The following is a 25,973-nucleotide window of genomic DNA, read 5'->3' on the forward strand; positions in this document are numbered from 1 at the left end:
ACAGTGGAGATTGTTAATATTATTACCAATGGTTACTAATAATATGATTATGATTATTATGATTATTTCTTGTTCTATTTACTTTACTCAACAGCAAATACATATTGAGCATCTTCTATGTCCTAAGTCCCGTTCTAGGCACTGAGGAACTTATATTGTCAATTAATCCCTTACTAAAATAGAAAAGGATCTAACTCAGTTAAAATAGCTTCTCCTTCAAGTACAGTTATATCCTTAATTAATTAATTAATTAAGTTATTTATTGAAATGGAGTCTCACTCTGTCACCCAGGATGGAGTGCGATGGTGCAATCTCAGCTCACTGCAACCTCCACCTCCCCTGTTCAAGCAATTCTCCTGCCTCAGCCTCCCAAGTAGCTGGGATTACAGGTGCATGTTATCATGCCTAGCTAATTTTTGTATTTTTAGTAGAAACAGGGTTTCACCAAGTTGGCCAGGCTGCTCTCAAACTCCTGACCTCAGGTGGTTCACCTGTGTCAGCCTCCCAAAGTGCTGGGATTACAGGTGTGAGCCACCACGCCCAATCTATAGCCTTAATTTCATTTTGAAAGAAGATATTTGAAAAAGTAAGGCAGTTTATTGGGTGTGGTGATTATGACAGGAAAAAGATCTAGAGAGTCAGACACTGGTTGTTTCTTTTTTTTTTTTTTAATCTTTCAAGCTTTTATTTAAATGCCATGATCCAGGATGGATTTTAGATCTTGTTGAAAGCAGCCACATCCATGGACTGGACATAGTCCTCAAAAGAAGTGATCTGTTCCTCCAGCATATCTGTTCCAACTTTATCATCTTCAACTACACATTGTATTTGAAGTTTCTTAATTCCATATCCCACTGGAACTAGTTTAGATGAGCCCCAAACTAAGCCGTCTGCTTGAATGCTTCTGACACACTCCTCTAATTTTGCCATATCTGTCTCATCATCCCAAGGTTTCACATCCAGTAAGATGGAAGACTTGGCAACAAGCGCAGGTTTTTTGGCTTTCTTTGATTCATATTGTGCGAGACGTTCTTCCCTTAGCCTCTTCGCTTCTTCACTTTCCTCCTCATCATCAGATCCGAAGAGATCAATGTCATCATCATCTTTACTATCTGTAGCTCCACTTCCTGTAGTGTCTTCCACATCCACAGGACCATACTTGCCCAAAGCTTTCTTCACTCCTGGCAGGCTGGCCTTTTCCTTTTCATAAGACTTGATGTGATTATACCAACATAGGGCATGACACAAGTTGGCAGGCGGTGGGCCGGACACTGCTTCAAATACTGCCACATCTGCTTGTGATGGCACATACGCCTCGATGTAGCTCTTGTCCGCCAGGTAGTCATTGAGCACCTGGAGGCCGGCGGGGCTTTTCAGGTCTCCGAAACCCATGACGTCTGCTGTATCCGAGAGCTCCACGGCTCCGGAAGATAACGGGAACCGCCCCTTGAAGCGCCGGAGATGACCCTGGTTGTTTCTTAAAGGTAGCGGACTTTGATTCAGAAAGTGAAAGTGATTTTCTGAAATGTCATTGGAGGCGTAGAGGACTCTGCACACTGAAAGACCCTGAAGTGAGTGGTTCTGCAGCACTGAGACACCTCAAGTGGGGTCAACCAAGGGGTGGCACAGATACATACACAGGCCTCTGATGAGGATGCCCAGGGGTCTGGAGAGGAAGCTGCCTGTCTGCAGGACTTACCCTTGGGAGATTCCTGGACTAGAAATGCCTAGGAGAAGACCACCCAGCATATAGTCAGGAGTCCTGGATTTGAGCCCCAACTCTAGGACTTAATAGTTATTTGTTTCCTTGTCTGCCCAGAATCAGTTTTCTTATTTGTAAGTTGGCAACGAGATTGGCTTCTCTGTGTTGATGTGAAGATGAAATCATATATGGATGTACCAACTATAAAGTGCTATAAATTGAATGGTTACTATTGGACAGCGTGTGCAAAGAACATCTAAATGAGATTTTATTCACTGTACATTATTAATTTTCCTTTCTAAAAATCAGTGTCTCCTGCCACTAATTTATCTTTATAATAATCGTATTCATTTTGGATAATGAGAGAAATCACAATCATGCTTTCTGGTGGAATGACTCCTTTAGTTAAATAAATCTCCAAGTGCTTAAAGCTGAATTTCCCTCCGGCTTTAAGAGATTGATGGCTTGTACTATCTTACAGTCAGTTGAAAATAGTTCATTGTCCGTTTTAGCCTTTGGGGGTATGCTCTCCAGCTGTAGTCACAAAATAATTTGACTCTGCTGTATAAGAAGTTCAATTCAAGTAAACCAAATTTATTGAAAGCTTCCTCATGCCAGGAACTATGTTAATGAAGGACCATTCAGAGATGAATGTGACCTTGACCCTACCATTTAGGGGCTCACTCTGGTGGAACAAGTAGATACACATATAAAATTCAATGCAAGACGATGAGGGATTAGTTCTAAAATAGAAGTATTATTTTGTTCCATGGGAAATGCAAGAAAGAAAAAGTTAATTCTGAAATGAGGGTATCTGGGACATACAAGTAGAGAAGGTACAGTCCAAGATAATCCATGGCCCGTGGTCCTCATGCAGCCCAGGATGGCTTTGAATGTGGCTCAAGACAAATTTATAAACTTTCTTAAAACATTATGAGATTTTTTTGGTGATTTTTTTAAAGCTCATCAGCTACTGTTAGTGTTCATGTACTTTTTATATGATGGAGTCTTGCTCTGTCTCCCAGGCTGGAGTGCAGTGGCGCGATCTCAGCTCACTGCAACCTCCACCTCCCGGGTTCAAACAACTTTCCTGCCTCAGCCTCCTGTATAGCTGGGACTATGGGCATGTGCCACCATGCCCAGCTAATTTTTTTATTTTTAGTAGAGATGGGTTTTCACCATGTTAGCTAGGATGGTCTTGATCTCCTGACCTCGTGATCCACCCTCCTTGGCCTCCCAAAGTGCTGGGATTATAGGCATGAGTGCCCAGCTGGCGTTAGTGTACTTTACGTGTGGCCCAAGGCAATTATTCTTCTTCTAATGTGGCCCAGAGAAGCCAAAAGATTGGACACCCCTGAAACAGTCTTGAAAACTTACTATAACTTTGGCGGAATTAGAGTGGGAAGGACCTGTTTGGGCAATAGAGAGCTTAGAGATTTTGAGAGGAGGGGCAAAAGTCTGAAGCTTAGTGGAAGACAGTAATGGAGAAGTGGTCTGGAGCCAGACAAGGGTGGAGGACCCTTGAGACACAGCTGAGGTTTGGTTTTATTCTGTGGACAAAAGTGCCTTTGGAGATGTCAGAGTAGATCAGATCAGAGTGCAGCTTTTTCAAGAAAAGTGAGTCAGTCGTAAGCAAATGTACATACGGTGCTTTCCTTTCCTGCTCCACAGCTGGGTGGTTTTTAGGAAGGAAAACCTGAGCAAATGCTTATGCAATGGATCTAAGTCCTCCCAGAAACCACTCTTGACCTTCTGTTGTAAATACCCAATTACATGTTCATTTCCTCAATTAACTAATCAGTGAAATCAAATCAATCATTATTAATTCTAACTTTCATAAACACTTTTTAGTTTACATATATGATGCTCTTCCTCAAATCATAAATAACTGCATGATGTGTGTGAACTTTCCAAAGGTGGTTTAGGTGGAGAAAAAAAATGACATTCAGTTAACAAGCTTATCAGAAGCTGAATCACTACAAATGACAGAAAAGCATTTTGTGATATTAAAAATCTAACTGAATAAATATTTTCTAGGAAGACATACTATATTAATTAGGGGAAAGCCTATATTTCCACCCTCAGAATATAAAGTTGAAAAGACCCTGTAGATTAATATCCATAATCATGGGCAGCACTGTAGCATGATAGGTCAGCACAACACTATTGTGTCAGACCACCTGAGTTAAAACCTGGTTCTGTTCCTGTGAGCTGTGTGACCCCAGGTAAGTATATAATCTCACTGAGCTGTAGCTTACCCACCTACAATGGTTAGATGAAAACAGCATTCTATCTCAAAGTGGCAAAGACCAGGTGAGCCAATATATTAATAAGTAGAGCTCTCAGAACAGTGCCTGCTATATCATAGATGCTAATAAGTATTATCTGTCATTATTTACTTTTTTTTTGAGACAGTCTTGCTCTGTCACCCAGGCTGGAATGCAGTGCACCATCATAGCTCACTGTAACCTCGACCTCCCAGACTCAAGCTGTTCTCCCACTGCACCTCACTATAGGCACATGCTGCCATACTCAGATACTTTTTGTATTTTTGTAGAGACAGTGTTTTGCCATATTACCCAGGCTGGTCTCGAATTCCTGTGCTCAAGCAATCCTCCCTCCTTGGTCTCCCGACGTGCTGGGATTACAAGCGTGAGCTACTTTGCCCGGCCAGCTATCATTATTATTATTTATTTTCCCTGCACCTGCAAGGAAGAAGGGAACCCAAATGTGCTTGGGGACTTGCTATATAACACTTTTATCACTATTTCCTCATTTAATTTAATATGCTAACTATTTGTATAGGTAATTATTATCAACCAAACTATATCTATAAGGAAATTATGAGAAATTAAGTGACTTTGTTGAGGTCACTCAGCCAGAAAGTGTCCCCCTGAGACCCAGGATGACCTGGTCCCAAGTTCCCAGCTAGCATAATGAACTCCCTTATATCGACACTGTTGTAGGCAAGGCTGGATGATCCAGTTTACTCTGATCAGCTTGGCTATGCCTTATGGAATATTAATGATGGGAATAAATATACTTTCATTTCCTGTTTTATTTGCTCTAATATGAGCATTGCAAAATGCTTTAACAGACTTGGAGTACTGAGTTGCCTGGTGCTCCACAGATTTGATTCATTGTCAGTTCCATTGTAGATCAAGACTGAGACAGATAAGAGGCAGCATAAGACAACTAGTAACAGCCTCGTGCCGGTACTTCCTGACCCTAATGGAAAATGAAGCAACAATTGAGGTTGAAGAAAATCCATCTGATACGTTTAGTCAGTGAATGACTATAACTGCTTACATGTGGAGGGCTGAATAGTTCGTCACTAAGCCCTTTCCCACATATACATATTCTGTACTCCTCAAAACAACCTGAGATAGCTCAGGCAAGGATCATCCCTGGGTGTGACTATTGAAACCAAGAAAGCCTGCAAGTGGCAGACCAGATTTTGAACTTGGGCCTTTTCTCATCCAATTTTGCTAACTATCATGGTAGAGAAAAGAATGTCGACATAAAAGGCAAAGTAAAACACTCTGAACTTGAGATAAATATAATGGGTATCCTTCAGATGCTGTGGTCCTGTAGTCGGCTGTGTGCCCTACAGTGATTTTTTTCTCCTACGGAAAGGCTTAAGCTCAACCCATTGGGGTATTAATTAAAAAGAACAAAAGGCTTGTCTCAATTTTTATCCATTAAGGCAGGATCTGCTTCCACCTCCAGGAGTAGTTATGTTCTCCAAGGGGATCGGAGTGTGGGTCAGCATTCAAATATCACTTCACATCAGATATCAGGCCTTGCTGTACCTCTATGCTCCTTTGATCCAAGTGGGAAGTAATTCTAGGAACTTCTGACCCTGTGTTCTTGTTGGTATTAATTTAAAAGCGTCATTCTTGGCATATTTGTGAGGGGCCAGTGCTGCTGCAGCAGGTCTCCTGAAGGAAGCAGCTGGTTGAGTTCTCATCCTGCCTTTGTTTTTCTCTTTCAAGGAAAAACTCTTGGAGAGTTGAGTATTTCTACATCACTTTGGTCTCGTGCCTTCCCGTTCCAGACCCCGAATGACTAGCGAAAAACAATGTTCTCTTCGTCAATTGCACGGTCTACTAATCCTGTGGTACTCTTCACCTGGGGAAATTCTTTCACACAGTCTGGTACTTGGCTGGGCTTCCTCATTACTTAAGTGCAGAAACATTCAGGGGTATAACTTTTCTATCAGTCAAGGCTGAAGTTTCTACTCTTAGCAGAATATTTTTCCAGCTTTATGTGGGATCGTTTCCCCAGGTTAATTATTTCCTTAATGGGGACACAAATTTCAACATGGCCAGGGAGAACTTCGATTTGAATTACTTGCAATGTGGAGTAGGAGTCAAGAGAAAGGGAACATGTGCCGGTTAGAAGGGCACAGCAGAAGACAGATCAAGATCTTCAAAGTAGGAGGTGATTTTCCAGTATGCAGGAGCAACACCTGTATCTGTGACAACTCAATGGTATGTGGAACACGCTGCTGCTACCAAATGTCCAACAAAGGAAGCCAGTGTAGATCCTGACAGCCTGGAGGATTCTAGGAGCCTTCTTCAGGGACCACTGTTTGAGACGCAAGCTGAGTTACTGTACAGAAGAAGTAAAGGAGATGGGTCCCAGGGCATTCTTGGGACTCTGAGTTGCCTCACCATCTCCAGCTGCCCACTCTGGACAGGGGTCACTTAAACCCACAGCTAAGTTCTGATCTCTCTTTTTTTCTTCCAGATAGTACCAGCTGGTGGCTCTTCAACACCTCAAACAACAGATGTCTGTGTAAAACTCTCTTACATCCATCCCAAAGTCTTCTGACTTTGCTATGTTTACAATCTCTGCTCGTAGCTCTACCTGCTTTACCCACCCTCCCGGGTAGAAACTTGAGGATTATTGCTGAATTCTCCTTCTCTTTTCTCCCGCACACATTCTCTTCAATCATTCTGCAGTCTTTGATCTTTCAATTCCTACCACAGCTGCCCTGTCTGATCCATCGGTTTTTGGACGGATCACTTTAGCAGCCTCCTAGTGATATCCTTCTCTCCAGTCTCTCTTTCCAATCATCGATTATTCACGGAACTTCTTGAGCCACTTGCCTAAGGCTGAGCTCTGGTAGCTTTATTTATCTTCTGCAAAAATCAGGGTGATTCGCACTGCTGCTTCTTAGCCTGTCACTTCTGGCAAACACTGATATTCGCATGGGCCAATGTTAGTTACTCCTCTGTGTACTTTTCCTCTTTGTTTCTGGTTAGGTGGTTCCATGCTCCTGGAATTCTCTTCTTGCATATCTCTGTCAAAATCCTTTTCAAGATCCTGCTCAAATTCTGCTTCCTTTGTAAATAATATGCATTTATTCAATAAACAGCTTAAAAATATTTACTATGCACTCCTAGGCATCAGGCAGTGCCCGTCATAGGTACTGGCGAGATAGCCATGAATCAGACAGACATTGTTGCTCATGGTCTATCGCAGGAGTAGATGCCAAACAAATAAACACATAAACAGATATGAATAGTAAGTTGTGCTATGTATTTTGAAGAGAAGGAAAGTAATGTCATGAGATAGAATGATGCAAGAACAAGGAGCAGGGGATACTAATTTATATCTGTGGAGTAGGGGAAGGCTTCTCTGGAAGCAATATAAAGATGAATAGGATTTAGGCAGAAGGCAGGATGGGGAAATAGCTGTGTAAAGGCCCTGCAGCAAGAAGGAAAGGGCTTTGCAATCCCCAAGTCAGAATTAACTGTTTTGTCCCCTCTGTGATCACAGAGCCCTTGGTACCTTGGTGATGGCATACATTGGTTCCTCCTCTGTACTAAAGGGAACTGTGTTGTTTTATGTCATTCACTAGGCCAAGGATTCTGTTTTCACAAGGATAGTCTGTTATTTATTTCATTCAACAATGTATTGGTTCAACAAGTACTTCTGTCTATCTAGTATGCAAGCACCAGAAGTAGTAGCAGCCACCGGATGTAGAGGTGAGCCAGGTGTCCCCATGCATCTTCTAGAAATCCAGTCTTTGTATCTTCAAGGCTTGGCATAGTACTGATGAGATAGTAGGAACCTAGGAAAGATGTGGTCCTGTGTGTTCAGGAGTGTGTGCTTGTGTGATAACAAGATAAACTGTGTTCATATTGGAACAGTTATTACAAATACTCCAAAACAGACCCTACTCCTTTTCTGCAGGTCACTGTGAAGACTAAGGTAGCTCTCCCTGAGAATCCTGCAGAGGCTGCAGGAGCACATTCCCAGTACTCCATTCCATTCCCTTGGATGCTTGGCACAAACCATCCCCCAGGGATAGGAGACTTTCTTCCAGTTTCAAGTTGTTTGACCATGTTCTAGTCTGAGCTAATTTTGTAAGTCAAATTGCTTAAGAATGAATATGAAATCTTTGACTGAAGCCCAAATATATAAATACCCATCACATTTCCTTCCTCCCCAATTTTGCAATCATCCAAAAAAGCTGTTCACGTTGTCCAGCATAATTAGTTATTTATACACCCTCATGTGGTCCATTGTTCAGAATTAAATTGTCTGGTATACAGAATTTCTCTTGCAAGGCTTGTTTTGCCATTTTGCTGCTGTTTGGAAGCTGTTTGTAAATATGTCCTTGTAAAACCTTTTGGGATATGTCTGAGCATATCCAGGATTTGGGCGGGGGGTAATAAGCCAATCCATATAAGCAAATATGCCCTGTGCAGGTCCCAGACCACACCCTACCTTCTAACCCAAAGACTACCAAGAATTATTCATCCCTTCCTTGAAGACCCAGGGGAATTAGAAGGAACACAAAAATAGACACAGAAAGGTAAAAGTGGAAATCATCTTGGAGATCAAGTCACTAGATTCTAGTGACTCCATTTGGCCCAAGAGGAAGCTAGTCCCCAGAAAGGGGAAATGAAAGGGACTGGTCCACAGCCTTTCGTGGGTTAGTAGCAGGGCCATGCCCAAATCATTGTCAGCTGACTTGATGGTCTTTCTACTAAACCACGAAGTGAACTGGTACAAGACTTCTCCCAGGCATTTTCTGGGCTTGTTATTGTTTGCTCCTGAATGACATAGTCCCAGACTGCTATGTTCTTAGCCCCTGGACCTATATTTTATTGACTCTTTTTTTTTTTTTTTTTTTTTTTTTTTTTTTTTTAAGATGTAGTCTCACTCTATTGCCCAGGTGGGAGTGCAGTGAGCCCACAATCTGGGGGCTCACGATCTGGGCTCACTGCAACCTCTGCCTCCTGAATTCAAGGGATTCTCCTGCCTCAACCTCCTGAGAAGCTGGGATTACAGGCACCCACCACCACACACCACACCCAACTATTTTTTTTGTATTTTTACTAGAGACAGGGTTTCACCATGTTGGCTAGGCTGGTCTTGAACTCCTGACCTCAGGTGATCCACCCACCTCAGCCTCCCAAAGTGCTGGGATTACAGGCATGAGGCATCTTATTCTATAGGTCTTTGGCCTCCTCCCAGATGGCTTGGCAACCAGCAATTATTGATGAGTGTTGCTTGTCATGCAACATTCTGCTCTCTTTTCTGTCACATGGTGGTCAGAGACTCCAAATAGTCCTCCAATTTAATGTAAAATGAGACCTGTTTTTGAGTGAGGGTCTGAAGGATTCTGCTTCATGGGAGACATCTGTAAATTTTATGTTCCAGCATATGGTTTATCTTGGTGAATGTTTCATGTGCCTTGGAAAGGAATGAGTATTCTGTTGTTTTTGGGCAGAGTGTTCTGCAAAGGTCAATTAGATTCAGTGGCTGATAGTGTCGTTTAGTTCTATATGCCTGCTTTTCCATCAACAAATTTTAATTCATAGACGTTGTAACATTAGCTTTGATTGTTCAGAAGCATTTTTAGGGTTTCTTTTTATATAAGAGTACAAGATCCTGTTTCTTATTTTTAAATGGGACTTTCTGGGTAACCAGGTTAGAGGGCAGCAGTTGGGGATTTCTGGAATGACTGGTCAGATGGTGTGATTTGAAGAATCCAGAAATTCTTCTCTTAATACACATGTATAGGCTCTCAGTATGCTAAATTACTACAAAGATCCTACATAAATTCTCCTTGAAGTAAGGCCTATTGTTGTATCTGAAAAGTATCAGGTCAGTTAGCCAATATCAGAACATTTAAAACTCATTATCTTTCTGTGTTATTATTCACAAAGTCCCTAGATTTTCTACGATGAGCACATATTAGTATTAATCAAATTCATTAGATTTTAAATCTATTTATGACTTTACATTTTTATTTTAAATTATTAAATATGTAACCATACAGAAAAGATATAACAGATGCCTTGTACTAACCATCAGAATTCACAGATGCTAACATTTTGCCGTATTTGCTTCAGATCTCTTTTTTCTTAAAAGAAATTAAACGTAACAGACAAAGTTAAAGATTCCACCTTCCGTTTCCTTTTCCTCCCTCCTTCCTTCCCTCCCACCCTCTACAGAGGAAACCACTCTCCTGATTTTAGTGAATATCATTCTCATGAATGTTTTTGTACTTTCACTCTAAGCAAATGTATCCGCAGCAATTTACGACTGAGGCTATTTCATGGTATTTTTTATTTTGTATAGTCAGAGGAGGGAAGACTCATCTGTCATGTTTAGAGGTCCTACATCCTTTATAATCTCTATTCCTTCCAAGTGGATTTTGCTTTAATCCTGGTTTTCATGTTCTTTTTCTGGTGAGCTACTTACCCAGTTTTATTTCCTCCGAGCTAAAGTCTTGTCTTTATTTTGCCAGAAATGGTAACTTGAACCTCCTTCTATGAATTGGCCTTCCGGAAGCTGCGGTCTGCCCACCTTAGGCGTTACTTACCCCAAATCCCTAATGTGGGCCCAAATTAGCTCAACCCACCAGGCTCCTGCAGCTGGATCTGTGAGTGGCTGTAGCTGCTTTTGTCAGACCTGACCTGCCTGCCTCAGCATTCCAGCACCAACAAGCAGGTTCAGTGCCCATCCTGCCTTACCTGTCTGTTCACATCTTCCATGTTTGGAATGTAACCCAGTGAGAGGACACATCAGGGGAAAGCTGAGACAGTGATGGTGGAGACTGATGAGCATGAGGATGATGACTGATAATAGGCAAAACTCTTGAGTAATATAATCAAAATGGTGAGATCTAAGGTGTAACACTGAATGCATCCAAAAGGTTTTCTTCAGCATAATAGTAGCTGATGTTTATGAAGCACTACTGTATGTCAAGTGCTGTGCTAGGCACTTTATATCTCATTTCTTCTCAAAAATAACTACTTCACAGATGAGAAAGCTGAGGCATATAGAAGCAATATGCTGCTATAAAGATATTATGGGATTGAGAATAAGGCAGACTTAGGTTCAAACTGGTTCTACTAATTGCAATTTATACAGCCTAGGGCCAGTTTCCTAACTGTCCCAAGCCTGGCACAAAATAAGTGCTCAGTAATGATGACTAGTGTTATTACAGAAGATCTGGGTTCTTGCCCAAGTTTATACAGCTAATGTACAGTAGAACTGGGATTTAAATCCAGATCTGCTCCCCTAAAACCCTCTCTTCAGAGAAATATGAGTTCTCTCTTAAAGAAGTTGTCTGGCTGGGCACAGTGGCTCACGCCTGTAAGCCTTGAAAGGCCAAGGTGGGCGGATCACCTGAGGTCGGGAGTTTGAGACCAGCCTGACCAACATGTGAAACATTGTCTCTACTGAAAATACAAAATTAGCTGGGCGTGGTGGCGTGAGCCTGTAATCCCAGCTACTTGGGAGGGTGAGGCAGGAGAATTGCTTGACCCAGGAGGTGGAGGTTGTGATGAACTGAGATAGTGCCACTGCACTCCAGCCGGGGCAACAAAAACAAAACTTTGTCTCAAAAAAAAAAAGGTTGTCATCATGTCATCATGTATGGAAAGAGCACTAACATTAAAATGAGAAGCCTTCATCCCTTTCTCTCATTTGATACCACGTATGTGATGGGCAGCCATCAATAAGCCACTTCCTCTCTCTTTTTCCTCAGTTTTCTCTTTTATAACATGAAGGGGTTGAATTAGGTAACCTCTAGGTTCTGTTTGTTCCACCCCTGGAATTCTGTGCCCCTGTTCAAGAAACATAGCACTAAATTGCCTTTCCAAGTGGAATGAAGAAAGGCAATGACAGTGATGTTTTAAAGAAGGCCAGGAACGGACAGTTGGCACGGCTTCCCTCAGCGGTTTGTCCCAAACCCTTAACAACGGAAACCAATTGGATTTCTTTGCTGTTTCCCAACTTGAGCTGGGAAGGGATCCAGGCCATAGAAGGCTCTAGAAGACAACAAAATCAGTTGCCTAAACTCATAGCTGTCTTGGGCAAGTTTCTTTTCTTCTCTCTCTTTGTTTCTTCCCTTTCATCCTTCTTTTTTTTTTTTTTTTTTTTATCCACAGTAAAACTTATTACTAGTATGAGAAGAATAATACATTTGTTTTGCCATGTAAACTCTTCCTGCTGTTAAATGTTAGTTGTGTGTAAATGTATATATATATATGTATATATATATATATATATATATATTTTTTTTTTTTTTTTTTTTTTTAGAGAGGGAAGACTAAAACCAGAAGACGGGTAGTTAAAATAACTAAGAGAGAGTTACAGGATGGATTTTATTTCAACTCAAGATTTCATTTTTTTTTTTCTTTTCTCCCCAGATCTTTATGGTTTCATTTTCTAAAACTACAGTACATATATTTGAGGGATCATGAAGGAAGATCCTGCACTCCTGCTCAGTGGATTTTAAACTCTACGACACCACCTCGGGCTACCTGTCTACCAAAGTTAGAGGTACAAACCTCTTGGAGAATCCTTTGACCATGTTTGGATCACTTTAGTAGTCCTCTTGGCCTTGGGATAGAAGAAGCATTCACTTGCTCATCAAGTCTTTATCAAGCTCCTACTATGGATGTCACTGTGGTAAGCCCTGGGGCAAGTAAGAAAGGAAAGGCTCTTGTTCCCATCTCTAATGGAGTTTATAGGCCAACATAAAAGATGAAACACAAGTAAATATACAATTACAAAATCTAGGAGGTGCTACAAAGGAGCTATGAAACTGCCCTAGCTTCTGCTATCTCAGGTCTGGCCCCAGAGCAATATTTCTCCACTCATCATCATCCTGAGACTGTGGCACATCTGCCGTCCATGTCATCAGAGTCACCTGGCCCTCCTGAGCTCACCCGGGCTCCCTGGGATATCTGGCCTCCTTGCTCATCTCCCGGTGTGCTTTCTCATTCTGCCCCTGCTCATTCTGGGCCAGCGCTATGTTCTCTGAATGCTGGAAGGTTTGCTGTTCTCTAAATCCTTCATTTTTCTTCCTGCTTTTGGGTCTTTGCTCTTGCTTCTCCCTTCATCAGCAACTTCCCTCACCCCTACCTTCACTTGTCCGAATGCTGCTAATTTCTTTCAGGGTCTGTTCGTGCTCCTTTACCATCACTGCAGCCACCCTGAACTCTTCCCACCACCTCAGGGTCTCTGCTGGTTCCTCCCTGATGCTCATGGCATTGGTTTATTGTGCTAATCAGAGCACTCATCATCCTCTGACTGGTGTTACATACTTACATACTTGTGTTACAGATACATACTTGTGTATCTGTCCTAGGCCCTTGCCTACTTATCTCCAACCTAAAGGCATGTCTATTATTTACTTCTGCAACTCAAACAGAAGCAGGCACAGTTAACACACAACAATATTATTGAATCAGTGCTCAGTAATGATGACTATTGTTATGTATGTCAGCCCAGGGTAGAGACAGGAGCATATCTGGATTTAAATCCCAGTTCTACTGTACGTTAGCTGTGTAACCCTGGGCAACTTTATTTATTAACAATAAAGTTAATAATAAAGTATGCGAACAATCTTATATCGCTCTACAAGGACTGTTCATATATATGCTATCCAACTCAATTCCTAGAACAGCCCAGTGTGAGAAGAACTACTGAGCACTGAATCTAGTCATAATGCCAGATTCATAGCTGAATTCAGATTCCGAATTAAGTAGCCCGATTGTAGAAACAATCATTCACATATGAACATTTTTCTTTTTTCCTGATTCAGCACTGCCATTACTGCTCAGTACTGCTTCTTTGTGGTACAATTATGCCCATTTTACAGATAAGAAAACTGAAACCTAGAAAACTTAAGTAATTTGTCAGTATTGTATAACTAGTTCATGTAAAACATGGGGTTGTAGGTGCAAAGTCCATGCTTTAAACTACCTATCTATGCTATCAGAGAAACACGACTATCACCAACTAAGGTATATACAATTTTCCACAGCCATGTAAAAGTTTTATGATTCTTTAATACTTCTGGGTGTCTGCTATGCTCCGTGCATTGGGCTGCATCTTGTATATGTTGGGAAAAAGGATAACTTACAAAGACTAAGATACAGTCTTTGCTTCCAAGAGGTAAATAAAAACCAACTAAAATATCCTATCATCCACACCTATTCCCTCTCCCTTCTTTTTTTCAGCATGTTATTGTATGCTGCCTATTCATCCATTTGCCTTGGTGGAGATCTTGAATTAACAGGAATAGCCAAGAGAGACACAGGTAGAGTTAAGTCCAAATCAGTCAGCAAAGGTGAGGAGACATAGCTAGGTCCACTTGGTGGGTAGGATTGGCCTTGTTATTGGAAGCTGGATGTAGATACTGGACTTGGAGATTTTGGTTTCTAGAGAGGACAACAGCTCTCTATGCCCAGTTTAATAATGCGGATTAACGTGGGAGTGGCCCAAGATCCACAGGGAGAAGAGGCCAATGGCCAGAGTGGAGGTACTCAGGACACTCCAGGTGTCTGGGGGACCGCAGAGTTATCCCTTTCTATTGCTAAGTGGATTTCTACTCCCCCTTGGGGACCAAAGCACGAATACTGGCCATAGCCCCAATCGAGGGTGGTGAACTTGGTTTTGGCTCCAGAGTAGACCGCTCATCAGCAGATGACTGTGAGCAAGTCACTTCCTCCCTCCAAGACTCCATTTCTACAGGGATTCCATAAAATGGGCATAGGACTTTTTACTGTGCTTGTATGGACCGGATTAGGTCATCAAGTGCATTAAAACTCTTGGCCATGAGCATTAGATGCAGGCAAGATGCTGACGGGGAAGAAACGTCTAGGTTTTGCCCCCTCTGTAGTTCCTCGTGACAGGATTATGCTGACGGAAGGCACATCAGGTTGACTCACACATACTGAAATGGTCATAGTTGTTGAGGTTACCCAGTTTCCAGGCCTGAACTAGTAAGCCTAGCAATGAGAATCAGCCAGCATTAGCAAGTTTTCTTTGTGTGTGTGGAGGGGGGAGGGGGGAATTGGAGGGAGTAGGTGCTGAACCAGCAAAGGAGGTCATTTGCTAAATATCCATGCCTGGAAATTAACGGCGTTAAAGTGAGACTTGCTTCAGGTTCCAACCTGGTAAGGCAAATGCAGAGGCTGTCAGGAGCCCGGAACTTTACCTCAGTTATGCACTGAGGCACCCCGTGCTCTGGTGCACACCCAGCGCCTCTCCCTGCCTCAGTTTCTCCGTTTGTGAAACAACAGCTTGTAAAGGCCTGGGGATCTTCTCACGCGCGGGAGTTTTCTAAGGATGCAGGCAACAGAGGTGGGAAAAGCCCTCCGTCTCTGTCCCGGGTCTTCCGGCTCAAGGCCTTTTGAACCAATTCCGGAATCCGCCACGGGGCGGTGGTAGGAGAGAGCCAGAGGACTCGTCAGTGACTGTGCGTGCGTGACAGAGGGCTTTTAAATAGATGGCTTTGTATCTAGCACGGTAGCACCTGCTTCTAAGCTTCCAACGGCAGCTCGAGCAACGCGATCATTCAAAAGCGGCCGCTCTCCATTCACATCTATAATTAGCGCGCAGGATGCAGCTCCGGCTGGAGCCGCAGAGAGGGGCGGGGCGGCGGCCCTGGGGGCGGGGCCACCACCTCCTAGCCCCGCCCCCTTCGCGTTCCGCCTTCCCCGCCTTCCCCGCCCTTCCCAGCCACGAGCCTCCCGCAGTCTCCTCCCCGCCCCCACTCTCTGTCCTCGCCCTGGTCCTGGGCTTCGCTCTCAGCGCCCCAGGATTCCTGCACGACGGGGCCCAGTCGTACCCTCATTTTGGGATCACTCTTGGGCAGTAAATAAGCACCTTGAAAGATGCATTCCAGGAGGGCAGCTATATTTAGAGTGGCATCCTCCCCTCCCCGCCCCGCCCGGTCCCCTCCCCGCCCCGCTCCCCGACGCCCCTCCCAGCCACCTCTCCCTCTTTGTCGCATTACATAGTAATCTGAGATGCACTGGATGAGCTCCAGGGAACAGAATGTACTTGGCAGAGACGCGGGGCTTGATGTCTGCAAAATGTCGGAAACGCAGCCAAGAGCTGCTAACTGGGTCATTAACCTCCAGAAGCAGAGCGAGGACTGTAAGGCCCGCTCTGCCTCCCTTCATCTCGCCAATAAAAGTGCCTCAGTGTGAGGGCGAAGAAAAAGCCCGAGGTTGGCCGCTTTGATTTCTAGGCACCAAAGGCAGGCTCGTCCTCTCCTCCTGGCCGGGCCCCAGCCCCTCCGGCCCAGTCCCTGCGCAGCATCCGAGTTTACAAGTGGCCTTTGAAAGGCCCAGCAACCCCGCAGGGCCACGCTCGCGCCCCAGTAAAGAAGTTACCCAGCAGCCCTTCCCTACCGCACAGCTTTGGACCCATTTTCTTGGGTCCAGGAGGGGTTAAGGAAGTGGGGGTGAGCAGAGGTGAAAGGAGAAGGTGCCAGGTCCTTCACCTACAGGGAAGGGCTCTGCCATCTCTCGCCTCTGCTTCTCTCCCTCTTATTCCTCCCCCGCCTCTTTCTTCTTTCTTTCTTCTTCCCTTCCCTCTTCCACCTCTTTCTGCGAGCAGGCTTTGAGGTAGGTGTATGAATACATGGCTTGGCTCCAGGGGATTTGCATTCCAGTCGCTTGCAGCTCTGTCACTTGCTATGTGACCTTGGGTGAGTCACTCATTTCTCTGCTTTTAAATTCCCTACTTCTTAATGGTTCACCATAATAACACCTTCCTGACACACATCATAAAACAGTGAGGCCAAATGAGAAAGTCTTTCCCTGACCTCCTTGTCTTTCACTCCTCTGAAAGCCCTGAGGTCCAAAGTGCCTCTGGCCTGTGTGTACTCCTGGAAAATAGGAAGATAAATGGTCTCACCAGAAAGATGCAAACGTGTGAATGCTCTCAAGGGGATAACCCCTAAAATCCACCCTCTTCAAGTTTTTGAGCTCTGTGAGGTTGCCAAACAGACACTTCCCCCTACTGTTCCAACCCACTTCTCTGGTGGCTAGAGAGAGAAAGTGCTCAGTACAGAAAGCAGAAGAGGTTGTGCAGTTCCTCAAATGAGACTCCCTTCCTTGTTGGACGGAAGACAGTCAGCCTGGTAAGACTAGCCGCAGCCGACGAGATCTGTGTCTGAGCAGTCTCAACAAAAGTGCAGGATGAGGAGAATGGAGATTTGTGTAGCCACTTTGGTGAGAGGAGGAAAGCTCGCCCCTGGTGCTGTCTAGGAAATTAGATCCAAGCCCAGCCTGGCATCAGCACCCTTCCTGCCTCATCTCTCCTTGGTCTTACCACTTTTTCCAAGGCAGCCACATCAGATGGACTCTGCCTGGTCACAGTGCCCCATGGATGCCTCCTGTTTTCTTGCCACCTGAGCCTTGGCTGAGGCTTCCTAAAATTTTTTAAAAACTCATCAGAATTTGGTGGCCTCTATTTGGCTTATCTCTGCCACTCATTCAAATATTTCACATCCCTCAAAAGCCAGCTTCGATGCCAGCTCCTCTATCTAGATGACATTTCTTTCTCCTTCAACTCTTCCTTGGGTCTCAGTACACCCAGTCAGCCTTGGGTTATGCCATCTTTGTGCTTGTTAGATACCTCTTATGCCGTAGAGATTTCTCTGTGGATACGAACTCCATTGTTGATCTCAATCCTGATGGCTAAGGTGAGTATACATCCTGATTTGCCATCCCAGTTTATGACTTTGTCTTGGTACAATTAGTTATTAATAGATCCCTCCTTCATCTTGAAGTTTTTGGGTTTGGATGAAATTATAAGATCGCTTTACTGAGGGTCTGTATCCAAGTACATGGTACATTAGTAGGGGCTCAGTAAATGTGGCAAAGTACCTTGAAGGGCATTTAAAGGATCTTTCATACCCAGTTCCCTGGGGCTCTCAGCCCTGCCCTCTTCACTCTGTTTCTGGACGAATGCTACCACTTGTTCCTCTTCTCTTCCTTGGGGGAAGGACTGCAGAATGACCTTACCTCTTTCTTTCTGACGAGCCTTTCCAGGATTTCAAAAGGTTCTGACCCAACCAGAAGTCGCTTACCACATCCTACCCCTTCTTCTCAGCCCTAAACAGGAGAACAGCCACTGGATATTGGAAATAGGTATCAGACACTGGAGAAAGGTAAGAACACAGCTGTACGATGTATCATTTCCAGCCTCGACTGGGCTTTTGGCCTTGCCCAACTTCTTTGACAGTCGTACTTTTCAGAATTGCCTCTGTTTATACAGTTGCCTTAGGAGAAGGTCACTACTTGGAAAGTTTTAATGATGTAGTTAACATTCTAGGTTCTGTTCAGAGGTCAGAAAAGACAAGGTCTCTTGCCCTTTTTCATCACAATAAAAAAACCTATTCAAAAGTCAGCCTGTTGGGGTGAGCATTTGTTGACTTTTTAAAGACGATATCAAGCATTTGGAAATAACAGAGGCAAGAAGCCCAGCCCTGTGAATGGAGCTCAGGCTCCAGCATTAGGCAGCCTGGGTCATCGTCTCCTCCTCTGACTCATTGCTTGCTGAAACATGAATCATGTGCCCTTTCTCGGCACTTGGCCTCACTTCCCTCATCGCCCCTATAAAATGGGCGTCTTTGCCATTCCTACTGCACAGGAGGGGGCTGACGCTTTCAGACTCCTTGCTAATTACAGACACAAATATTATTAAAAATAAAAATAAGCCATAGTGTGTTTTTGACTCTCTGAAGAGGCACACATGGAGGGTATGTGAAGCCATTTTCTGATGCTGGGTTAGTTTCTGGACACCCCGGTTCACTGAGAACAGCCTCTCTGAAACTGGGAATGGGCAGGAGAATCCATCTTTAGATGGAGATGGGAACGAATCTGGTCTGTTTACGTGGGAGCAAGAGACATATGAAGAGATCACCCGCCAGCAATCAAGAAGAACATGGAGATTGGAATGCGAACCCAGGCGGGGCTATTCTGGGGAGGGATGTGATGCCCCGCTAGGGTGTTTGGACTCCCTTGAGGTTATGGGAGATCAGTGGAGGTGCCTGAGCAGGAGCATGACACAATCCGCAGTGTGTTTCAGTGAGACCCTGTTTGACTGGGGGACAGAAACTGGAGCTGGGCTCTGTCACCTTATAAACACAGGGCAGCTCCCCCTGTCTGAGCTTCAGTGTCTTGCTTGTTAAATAAATGGGTTAAACAGCAAATTGCTCTAATGGGCTTTGATTCTATAGTAAAGAGCATGAGGAAACAGCTTGTGCATGTGTGTGACTGTGTGCGTGTGTGTGTGTGTGTGTGTGTGTGTGTGTGTGTGTGTATGTGTTTGTGCCGGGGGAAGAGGTGGGAATGTGGTAATTGCTTCATTAGACATAAAGCCAAGTCCAGAGACCTTGTTCTTCAGGGAGGAAACCTGACCAGTCTCACAGTCTCTAGCAGGTCTGAAGAACTTTCTGGGTATCTTTCTTTAGGCCACAGCACAGCACATCTGCACTTTAGGGCCAGGCCAGCAACCTCTGTCTAGACGTGTCTGCTGTCTACTTCCTAGTTCAGCGAAGAGAGCTAATATTTAAAAAGACTGGCTGGGCGCGGTGGCTCACGCCTGTAATCCCAACACTTTGGGAGGCCAAGGCAGGTGGATCACCTGAAGTCAATATTTGGAGACCAGCCTGGACAGGTTCTTCTTTACTAAAAATACAAAACTTCTTCTCTACTAAAAATACAAAAATTAGCCAGGCATGGTGATGGGCACCTGTAATCCCAGCTACTCAGGAGTTTGAGACAGGAGATTCACTTAAATGCAGGAGGTGGAGGCTGCAGTGAGCTGAGGTGGTGCCACTGTACTCCAGCCTGGGTGACAAGAGCAACACTCTGTCTAAGGAAAAAAAAAAAAAAAAAGACTGCATAAGGGTTTGTGATAACCAGCTGATAAGATGCTTCAAATCTCTCTCTATCTTCATATTAGATTTCCAGGAAGCTTTATACCCATGAGGACTACATGACTTGGAGGCCCTACAACTATATCTTAGAAGTACAAGTTGATAATACACCTTTGACACTTACCAAGGTTTGCTGTAAGATCAGTACATAGAAGAGCCTTTATTATAATGGTGCTATAAAAATAGCATCAGTTAAGTGCTTTACATAAAGTTTCAGATGGAAAATTCATCAGTGAACTTACATAGTAAAAAAGAAAATATCATTAAAAATTTGGGTATGTTTGAAATAGTCTACTTAGGTTCTAGTATAATTGCATTTGTGTTCCTGTTTTATAGTTGTGTTTAAAAATACTTGTGTTTTTTCTGTTTATAATAGCAAAGATGTGGAACCAACCCAAATGCCCATCAAGGATAGACTGGATAAAGAAAATGTGGCACATACACACCATGGAATACTACGCAGCCATAAAACGGATGAGTTCATGTCCTTTGCAGGGACATGGATCAAGCTGGAAACCATCATTCTCAGCAAACTGACACAAGAACAGAAAGCCAAACACCGCATGTTCTCACTCATAAGTGGGTATTGAACAATGAGAACACACGGACACAGGGAGGGGAACACCACACACTGGGGTCTGTTGGAGGGTGAGGGGCTAGCGGAGGGATAGCAGGGGGTGGGGAGATTGGGGAGGGATAACATTAGGAGAAATATCTAATGTAGGTGACTGGGGGATGGAGGCAGCGAACCACCATGACATGTGTACACCTATGTAACAATCCTGCAAGGTCTGTACATGTACCCCAGAACTTAAAGTAAAATAAAAGAGAAATACTTGTGCTTTTTATTATAAGCTTCCTCAAATATATTTTCAAGAAGGTTTATGTAAATAAGTAAGTAAATAAACAAAGGTTCACTTGGACCCAAGTTAGTGCACGAAATGAAGAAATAAATCTACTTAGGAACAGTGAACTGACTGAAGCTCTCCTAAGACCTTAGTTGAAGCAAAAGATCCAAATTTCAGAGTATCATGGGAGACAGCAGATTCCAATGAAACTACTGACTTACTGCTCCTATATATAAAGTGTAGTTTTGTGTGAGAAGGATCAAAGAGATTGTGATTATCTCTAAGCAGTACAAAAATCGAGTGATAAGCAGGAGAAGAAAATCCAAATAGATCTGGCGGAGGTATCGGGATTAGTGAGTGGGGAGGTTATATGGTGGAAGTTACAGTTAGCCTATAAGAACACCATAATCCAGGTTTATTCTATCAACTACTGTGTGGCCTTGAGATCTACATCTTAGCATTTACTAAATGGTAGGGAAGAGCAGTTGAGCTCTTGTTTCCTCTAGTCCTCATGTTCTATTTGTCCCAAAGCTAGTCTACATTGAGTGTCTGAGCCAACTCCACCCTCCACCTTGGATTCCATAAACCAGCTAAGAAATTGATACCCTCTCCCTCACCATTAGTCCCACATCACACCCCCACTGCTCATGGCTGGAGGGCATATGTAGATAGGAGGGAAGGATGTGACTGGAAGTCTCTGAGACAAGCCCGTCTCTTTCCTCAAGGACATGTCTATTCACTGAAGAATGACATAATAAATGATCAGATACATTTAACCTGCCTTCTGTTGATTCTCTAAGGAAAAATTAAATTACTGTTCTAATATGCTAGAAACTCACAGACTCAAAACATAAAATAAGAAATGAATCTGTCAGGTTATGTGGTTCAGCTCCCGCACTTGATGGACAGGGAAACTGAGGCTTAAAGAGACTCACCCAAGGAACCTGGCCAAGACACAGAGCCAAGAAGTCTTGGAGCCAGGACTACAGCCCAGATCTCCACTGCTCCTTGGTGCTTTTTTTTTTTTTTTTTTTTTTTTGTTTTTTTTTCTTTTTTTTTTTTTTTTTTTTTTTTTTTTTTTTTTTTTTTTTTTTTTTTTTTTCCTACAAGTTGGAGCTCAGTCCCTGGGTTGCAATGGATAAATCTTTTGCTAGGCAACCCAGTTGCTAAGCTTTGCTCACATCATTCTTGAGCTCAAAAACCTTTATGGATTTCAGCTATTCATTCCTAGTATAGTCATCCTTTGGTATCCTTGAGGGACTGGTTCCAGAATCTTCTGAGGATACCAAAATCCAGGGATGCTCAAGTCTCTCACATAAAATGGTGTAGTATTTGCATATAACCTATGCACATCCTCCTGTATGCTTTAAATCATTGCTAGGTTCTCATAATACCTAATGCAGTGTAAATGCTATGTCAGTAGTTGTTATATTGTACTATTTAGGGAAGAATGACAAGAAAATCTCTATATGTTCAGTACAAATGCAATCTTCCATTTATTTTTCCAAATATTTTTCATCCACCGTTGGTTGAATCCATGGATGTGGAACCCATGAATACAAAGGGCTAATTGTACAAGGTTCATTTTGTGTCATTATCTAATCTCTGCCCATGATACTGCTACCTTTTTTTTTTTTTTTTTTAAAAGATGAATTCCCCTCTGGAAGATGAGGTGGAAGGAAGTGGATAGATGCTCTTGCTAAGTAGATTTGACATCTCTTTCACACACCTGTTTGGGGTAATCTTTTCCTGATTTCTCAGTCCACAGTAGCTCGCAAGTGCCCAGATGTCACATTTCTTAACTTATTTTCTATTTCTTGAGGATCATTTAGCCTTTTTGTCTCTATAGTGAGCAGAGAAGGTAGAGCTGGAAAGCGAGCTCATCATCAGAGTTTAACTAGACTATGCTCATCAGAGTTTAACTAGACTGTGGATAGAATTCTATAAGGCACGGACCAATGAGTTTTCTTTTAGGTCAGTCCAGAGGACTCAGATTCACACCAAAACGAGTGGTTGGCGCATAAGGCTCAGATTGTCCTCCCAGAATTTCCCAACGCCATCCCCAATCCTGCTCCAAGAGCGCCCTCTGCTGGAATAGAGCAGGAGCCAACATCCTCAGCCATCTTGGAAGTGGGGCCAACTGGAAATCCGAAAGGATGAAAAGTACGTCCGTCTAATAACGAGCTGCAAATAAGACAGATCCAGTCCACGGCTTCCTCTTGGCTTTTATTTTTCATTCCCTCTGTTTCAATTTCTGTGATAACTTTTCTTTAAAGATCATCATGTGGTAAAAAAAAAAAATAGAATTTAAAGAGGGGAAATGTAGTCCAGTGAAATGGGCATAAAACTAAGAATTCTGCTTTCTTTGAGAGGTTTAATTGCTGGGTCACAAAGAATAATTTCTTGGAATAATTCACTTCCTGATCTCAGACTGTAATTACTCCTTCAGTTAAAAACCTTCATATTCCATTCATTGCCTGCTAAATTAACATTCTTTACTTAGCTTTCAAGGTCTATTTGTAAATTCATAATACTATATTTAGTTTGTATTTCGTTTATCAAAGCTAATAGTATCTTCGCACAAGATTTTTACTCTGATCCACTTTTTAGAAAATGAAAAGATATTGAAAATTTTAAAAGTATATTTGAATATCAAAGTGATGTGTTTCACATTAAAAATCATGCTCAGCACTTAATCTGCTTATAATTTTGAACAAAAAGAAGACCCTAATTAAATAATTAGCTTTTGAATTGATAGGTTGAATTCTATCTTTAGCATGTTAGTCCTGACTTGTTTAGGATCGAGACAAGGTGAAACGACATAAAAAATTTGGGGGAGTTGATATAACTTTCGAGGTGTCATTTAGGCAAAGGAAGAAGCAGTGATTAGGCATATACCTATAGAATAAACATAGCAATATGGTAGACACTAGAATTATGCCAAAAGGTTGAAAAGTAAAGCTGGATGAAGCCTTAGAGAATACTCCACCATCTTATAACTCAGATGGTGAAACGAAACCCAGAAAGAACAGTTTTCCCAAAGTCTTATGGTCAGTTATTGTAGGAGTCTGAGTTGGAATTTTAGTCATCCAATTCTCCATCCACTGTTCTTACCACTACCTAACACTAGCTTTGTTTAACTGCCTTTCTTGCATAAAAAGGGACTTATAGGTGAGAGATCCCATAGTACCACTGGAAGTTGCTGCCTAAATCCTCATATAATTCCAAAAAGTTTCCTAACTCAGAACCCGTCTCATTTCACTGTATCCTTAAGAGGCTGAGAAATGGGGCATTCAGATTCTTTCCCCATGCTGACTCTTCATTCTGTTTACACATGGGCCGGCCAGATGTTAGAGAAAAAAAAAAAAAAAAACATTTGCAGCTGTTATCAGGGGTAGGATGGAGCACATGAGGTTCCCAAGTTTTGATCCAACACATCAGAACACACTTGATTTTTACCCTGGCTTGGAGTTTATTGCCTTCAGCTTCTTCTACAAAGCCTGAACTTTGCCACTTTATGTCAAAGCCTGCATAGAGAGATGCCAGTGTTATCTTGAACTAACTTCAGCCCATCACCACAGTGGTCTGGATAACCAAGGCAGTGACTGCTTCATTACAAGTTAAGAGGTCCCTCTCTCTTCATCCCCTGCTTTCATTTTTTTTTTTTTTTTTTAATGAAAGGCCAGTGGTTCTCTCAAGCAGCCAACGGCCAGGGGGGGCACTAGGTAAGAGACAGAAAGAAGTGTTCTTAGTGAGAAGAATGTGGACTTTAGAGTTATGTAAAACCCAATTTTAATCCTGGCTCAGCCATTGACTGGCAGTTTGATTTTGAGTTATTTAAGTTGGAGCTTTATTATTCTTGCTTATTTGTTGAGCTATTAACTGAAAAAGTTATTCTAGTCCTAGACCCCTATTTTACAGCTAGAGAAACTGAGGCATGAACTAATACTTGCTCAAATAAACAAATTTCTTACTTAGAGGATAACAGTCAATGATTAATAGTTTCCACCAAGATATCACAAATAAGCAATAGATTGAAATTACATATGAAGGATAGGCTAGATATCAAAAACTTCCTTGGAAGGGAGCATTGTGAAACCTCTATTTCTTAGAAATCTTTAAAAATATAATAGCCACACATGTTGAATGAGTTTAAATGAGGCATTACTTACTAGGATAGATGACCTCTCTAGTGTTTTCCCAGTTAAAAAATCCAAGACGGGTTCCTTCTTTCAAGGGGAGTAATGTAAAAAGTCTGACCCCTAGTGGTCATCGTCTCCATGCAGGACCTAAGGGAAAAGGCCAGAAACAATGATGACAACCAGATTTTATTTATGGAATTAAAAATGAACCTTAGAAATTTTGTAGTCAAATTGTTTAATTCTAAACAAGGGAACTTAGACCAAGTGAATATAAATATTTCCCTGACACTAGCAACTTTGGAGTAAAGCTTGGTCTGGAACTGAGGACCTTTTGCTGGTGCTCTGGGTTCAAGATTTAGTCCCTTCATCTTCCAGAGTCTCCCACCTGGAATCAGCCCCTTGGTGACATAGAGACAGCAGATATACGCTGATTCAACTTTCAGGGCACAGGATTCAGTCCTTATTCTCTCCTTTTCTTTCATGATGAGGAGCACTTAATTGTTCAGTAGATGTAATGCTCACGTAATCAACCTAAGTTCTCCATTCCCTTTGGACATTCTGACAGATGCTCATAGCATGCTAAATGCTCATAGATGCTGGGCTGCTTTCTAGTTTCCTGATGCCTGTCTTCTCCCATTAACAAATTGCATGCATACAAAGAACGAGCTGATTTTTCCCCCCCAAACCTGTTTATGCTACTTGTATTAGTAAATGCAATCATATAATTGAAACATTATGCAAACAGATGAAATGTAAGTATGAAAATAAAGAGGCTGTGTCAATAAAAATTAAATTGATTGCTTTGGAATGCTCAAGGGGGAAGAATAGCTGAAAACATCTAAAATCAGTTTGTGGATGAGACAACTGTGGAAGAATAACACAAAGATTAAAATCTAGAATAATTCTGCAAGTTTCTAAGGTTTTTGTCCACTACAAAGAATAAAAGAATAGACAACAAAACAAAAATACCTGAAACTTGAACTAATAGAGGGTGCATGATGTGAGTGGTTTATTTAAGAAAAATGAGATGGAACTTCAGAATGGAAAACGCATGCTTAAAG

General features: G+C 42.6%; 1 protein-coding gene across 1 annotated transcript; it reads right to left on the reverse strand.

The window, feature by feature from the left end:
• Window positions 1-656: 656 nt before the first annotated feature.
• Window positions 657-1,462, reverse strand: LOC108318515 (elongation factor 1-beta-like). The gene has a single exon (XM_037746089.1). It carries the CDS (start codon window positions 1,390-1,392, stop codon window positions 715-717), a length of 678 nt encoding a protein of 225 aa, XP_037602017.1. The 5' UTR covers window positions 1,393-1,462; the 3' UTR covers window positions 657-714.
• Window positions 1,463-25,973: the final 24,511 nt, after the last annotated feature.

This window comes from Cebus imitator, unplaced genomic scaffold (assembly GCF_001604975.1).
Source record: "Cebus imitator isolate Cc_AM_T3 unplaced genomic scaffold, Cebus_imitator-1.0 Scaffold220, whole genome shotgun sequence".
Lineage (NCBI taxonomy): Eukaryota > Metazoa > Chordata > Mammalia > Primates > Cebidae > Cebus > Cebus imitator.